Raw genomic sequence first — 4,184 nt, forward strand, 5'->3', positions numbered from 1 at the left:
AAAACCCTATGAATTGCAATAAATTTATAATCAACCAAAATAAAATTGCCGCGAAATTTACACCGGCGATGAACATTGATCACCGGAATCTTCTATGAAACTAAAACCAATCAACCTTCGTTCCTTCTTATTCTCAAAACAAATTCCAACTCCACCGTTATTTTCCTTTTCATCTTACAAATGTTTCACTAATCACACGAGAAAACCATCACACTTCTTCGACGACGTCGTTCCAGGCACTAGCGCCGTTTACAATCACGCTCTCAAATTCCAGCGTCCTGCAACTATTAAATGGAAACCGCACCTAGACAACACCACTACCTTCATCGGTTCAGTTACGCGCGAACTAAAGCGCGTGAATACAACATCCAGTAATTTTGGAGTTTACACTACGCTTCATGTTCCAAGTTCTAACAAACCTAATAGCTCCTCTATTTGGTGCGTCCATTTCTTTTTCCTTTTTTAAGATTTTTTTTTTTATCAATTTTGCTAGATACACCCCTTTAATTTCCAATTACACCTAAAAATAAGTTTGTTACATAAATTTAGTTTCCGTAAGCTATTTGGATGTAACTGGAAATTAGATGGTGTAACTAGCAAAATTGAAAAAATATTGTTGGTTTGGAAATTCACAAGTTTTTGTGTGTATTCAAGAACGACATTTTGCTGTGCATTTTGTTAACAGGGTGCTTCTTAAGATGTGGGGCAATGTGGGTGAATTTGCTGATGAACACTTGAAACCAAATCATTTTATTTGTGTTTCAGGTTGTTTGGCGTCTTTTACTAAAGCTGATGGCAATGGAAACTTTCGATTGTATTATGAGGTCCATCACTTTTTTTATCCTCTTTTTATGTTGGGAATGTTTTTTGAAATGAGTGAATTATTATTTTGGTCTTTAAAACTAGATTGGTCGGACAATATGGTCTAAAAATTTACGAATATGAAAGAACATTTTAGTGCATGTTTGATATTACGACGAATTTGCCAGAATCACGCTGGCTTTTGTGATTCTGGCAAAACCACCGTGATAACAAACATAGCCTTAATCATTGAAATTGAATGTCGTCAATCAATTCAATAGCGTTGTCATTGTTGAAATTTGGAGTTTTCATGGTGTTCAATGTATGCTTAGTTGAAGCATGTTTACTTAATTTTGTTTAGAGTTTTATGTTGGTCTCGATTGTAGAGCCTATGTTCGTCATAATTGATTGATAGTCTTCACTTTCATGATTAATATGTCATTTTGTAAATTCAGGGTCTATTTGGGTGGAGAGAATGAAAGAGAGGAGATGGATTATTTCAAACTTAAATTGTTTTGATTCTATTTTTTGGAGAGGAGGGTAAGGGATAGAAGCAAAGTCACTCCTTAAATCAATTTTAGTTTCCCTCCAAAAAGTGGGGGAATTTGGAGGGAAGATAATAATGTTTAATGTAACATTAAATTAAATGACATATAAGGTTGAAAAAATAAATCTACATTGTACCTCTATTGAAATCCCTCCTCTTCCCTCGTTGAACCAAACTCAATCAAACACAATACATATAAATCTCTTCTCTCCTCTTTCCTCACATTCATTAAAATTCCTCCCTACTAGTGTTCTATTAATAGTTGGTTACACCTTGTAACTCATAGCAGTTGGACTTGGAGGATTAGTTGGTAGTTAAGATCATGTAACAATGTATGAAAGGTGATCTGTAACTAGTTCTGAAAGAATCAATAAACACATTATTAATTTCAAATTTTCTTCTTTCTACTCAAAATGTTCTCTTAAACCCTATTCCTTTTCTTCTACAATCTAAGTAAAACTTAAGCAATTCATTTCATAACAGAATCAAATTGTTCAATGACTACAATCTCTAAGACCAAATTTGTATTCTCTCATTTTGAAACTGATTACACTATCGAAATGGAAATAGAATATTAATCTGTTTACATTCTAGTTAATCATTTTAAATTTCAAATTCCAAGTTTAGTTATTTTGGTACACAATCATCATGTGCACACAAAGCTTTAGCTTCTTTATTCTGTTTCGAATTTGTGTGTATAAATTTGATGTTAATTTGTCTACAGCTAAATGTTAAGGAGTTAAATTTTGTTTCTCAAAGGCTAGGGAGTGACGATCACAGGAAAGAACATTCTTTACATGGTAAGTATGGTTGCCAATGTTCGCTGGAAATTTGAGACCTAAGGGTGGTTGTTTTTCTTTGGTTATTCATTATTGATCCTTCTTGTTTAAAAGTGCTCAAATATTTTGATAAGTTGTTTGGTCCTATTGAGACAAATTGTTCTTCAGCCCATTGTGAATTAGTTTTACCTTATGATAGTTTCTCAAGTCCCAACTAAAATAAGTTTTTAATTCTATTATTTATTAAAAAATCCTTATTAATTTATGAATATTGGGGAAGAAGCTAATTGAGAGAACATATGAAAAAATAGAGACTGAGGTATAAAAGCTTATCCGAAGAACATTTTTAAGTCAGAAAAATGAACTCATATGAGGGAGGTGAATATTGATTTAGGGAGCATTTGAAGGTGCTTGTTTAAATTTTGAACCTTATGACATAACACAAATACATATGTTAGAATATAGTATAGTCACACTTATAAAAACTACTAATGTCATATTCCTAAAAAAAATTCAACTTATTTTACTAAACTTCCTATAATATCTTATGAATAAACACTTAACTAAGCTCTCTAGAAAAGCTTATCAGATAAGTCCATAACTAAGTTGTTAATGCAAATTTGCCATTGGTAAATCTCTTCAATATAGCAGAAAAGAAATCTCAGGAATAATGCATTTGATTTTTATGCATATAAGTTTTTAGTGATCACATATTTAGGTAAGTGTGATGTTCTGGCTTTCACATTCCTTTGTAGCTCTTTGCTTACACCAAGGAACAGGCTTATGAATCATTGTTCTTATTTCTCTCTCACCTTGATTCAGTTACTAAAGCCAGTAACCAAAATAATGGGAATCGGCTTCACCTTTGGCAAGTGTTTTTCGCCAATCCAAATGAATGGTGGGATCAGAGAAAGTGCAAGACAAATCCAAAGCAGCCTGATTTTAAGCACAGGGATACAGGGGAAGCTCTCTGGCTGAGTAAACATGATCCACCATGGGTTACAAAACAACTTGAATTACATGACTCAAAAATTGCAGAAGGAGGATTTTTAGGTCGTCGGCCTCGTGTTGCTTCCTGGGTTTACGATGAATAGTTGAAAGTAATTGAAGATGACAGACTGTGGTAATTCTCCCATAATCTTATGGATGGTAGCTTTGTTTATAATTAATTACTATTTGGAACAAAATTTACAGCAATAGCGGAAACAAAATCACTATGATTATGATACTTAGCGATTCTCAAGGCCATTCACATCATAGCCCTATTGAAATTCTTCTTCAGAATCAGTTTATTTATAGCAAAAACGAAAGAAAGAAAACCTTGACAGTCAGAATATTTATCTATTTGTACGGCAACTCCATGTATCATATTTCTATGGACTTACAAGTAAAGGGACATTATGTAGAACAATATTGGAGTACCTCTGGTTTTGGATTTCATCCAACATATAACATGCTTGATATCAAACTTCACATTGAAACTTTGTTTCCCCTCACTCTTCTGAACCACTTGAAGAGGTCTTCATAGCATTGTACAATTTCACCTCCCTTCAAAATTTTCATTGTAAAATGAATACCAATATTTCATTTCACGAACGTATGACCATCTTTAGTGAGCATTACTTTGGTGTATTGTGTTGCTTTTGAGTCACGAGGGAGTTTAGGGATCAATTCAATAGGCTACGAGAAATCACACAAGCGAGTTAAACATTATATATTTTTTCAAAATTTTAAGACAACAAATATATGGACCTTATCATTTATATAGTGTTCATTATCCATTTTTCTATCAAATATGAAACTTCTTTATTCATGTTTGATACCAATGGTTGCAAGTTAAAATTATGTTTGTTTTTTAAATATACAGTTGATAAAAAATGTAACTCATGTATTTTAGAGTTAAGACTCCAATTCTAGTCAAAATTAATTAATGTTATAAATTTGGAATAATATAATACAATTATGTCAGCAAACAATCATCCTGAGCTTCAAAACAGTTTGTGCAACGAGGTTCATGCAGTTTGAATTGTATTTGTAGCCAATAATGCAGTTATAGT

The 4,184-nt window shown here is 32.6% G+C and overlaps 1 protein-coding gene across 1 annotated transcript; it reads left to right on the forward strand.

Annotated features, from left to right (window-relative positions):
• Window positions 1–3,608, forward strand: LOC101492213 (protein OSB1, mitochondrial-like). Its single transcript, XM_004499040.4, has 4 exons — window positions 1–438; window positions 686–824; window positions 2,073–2,148; window positions 2,950–3,608. Exons 1-4 carry the CDS (start codon window positions 95–97, stop codon window positions 3,219–3,221), a joined length of 831 nt encoding a protein of 276 aa, XP_004499097.1. The 5' UTR covers window positions 1–94; the 3' UTR covers window positions 3,222–3,608.
• The last annotated feature ends 576 nt before the right edge of the window (window positions 3,609–4,184 follow it).

Source organism: Cicer arietinum, chromosome 4 (genome assembly GCF_000331145.2).
Source record: "Cicer arietinum cultivar CDC Frontier isolate Library 1 chromosome 4, Cicar.CDCFrontier_v2.0, whole genome shotgun sequence".
In the NCBI taxonomy this organism is placed as follows: Eukaryota; Viridiplantae; Streptophyta; class Magnoliopsida; order Fabales; family Fabaceae; genus Cicer; species Cicer arietinum.

Excerpts from the sequence above, each read along its gene's own strand:
- LOC101492213 (XM_004499040.4), top strand. The coding sequence starts at position 95 with ATGAAACTAAAACCAATCAACCTTCGTTCCTTCTTATTCTCAAAACAA. Across the intron at positions 825-2,072 it reads ACTTTCGATTGTATTATGAG|CTAAATGTTAAGGAGTTAAA; the intron begins GTCCATCACTTT and ends ATTTGTCTACAG. Across the intron at positions 2,149-2,949 it reads GAAAGAACATTCTTTACATG|TTACTAAAGCCAGTAACCAA; the intron begins GTAAGTATGGTT and ends ACCTTGATTCAG.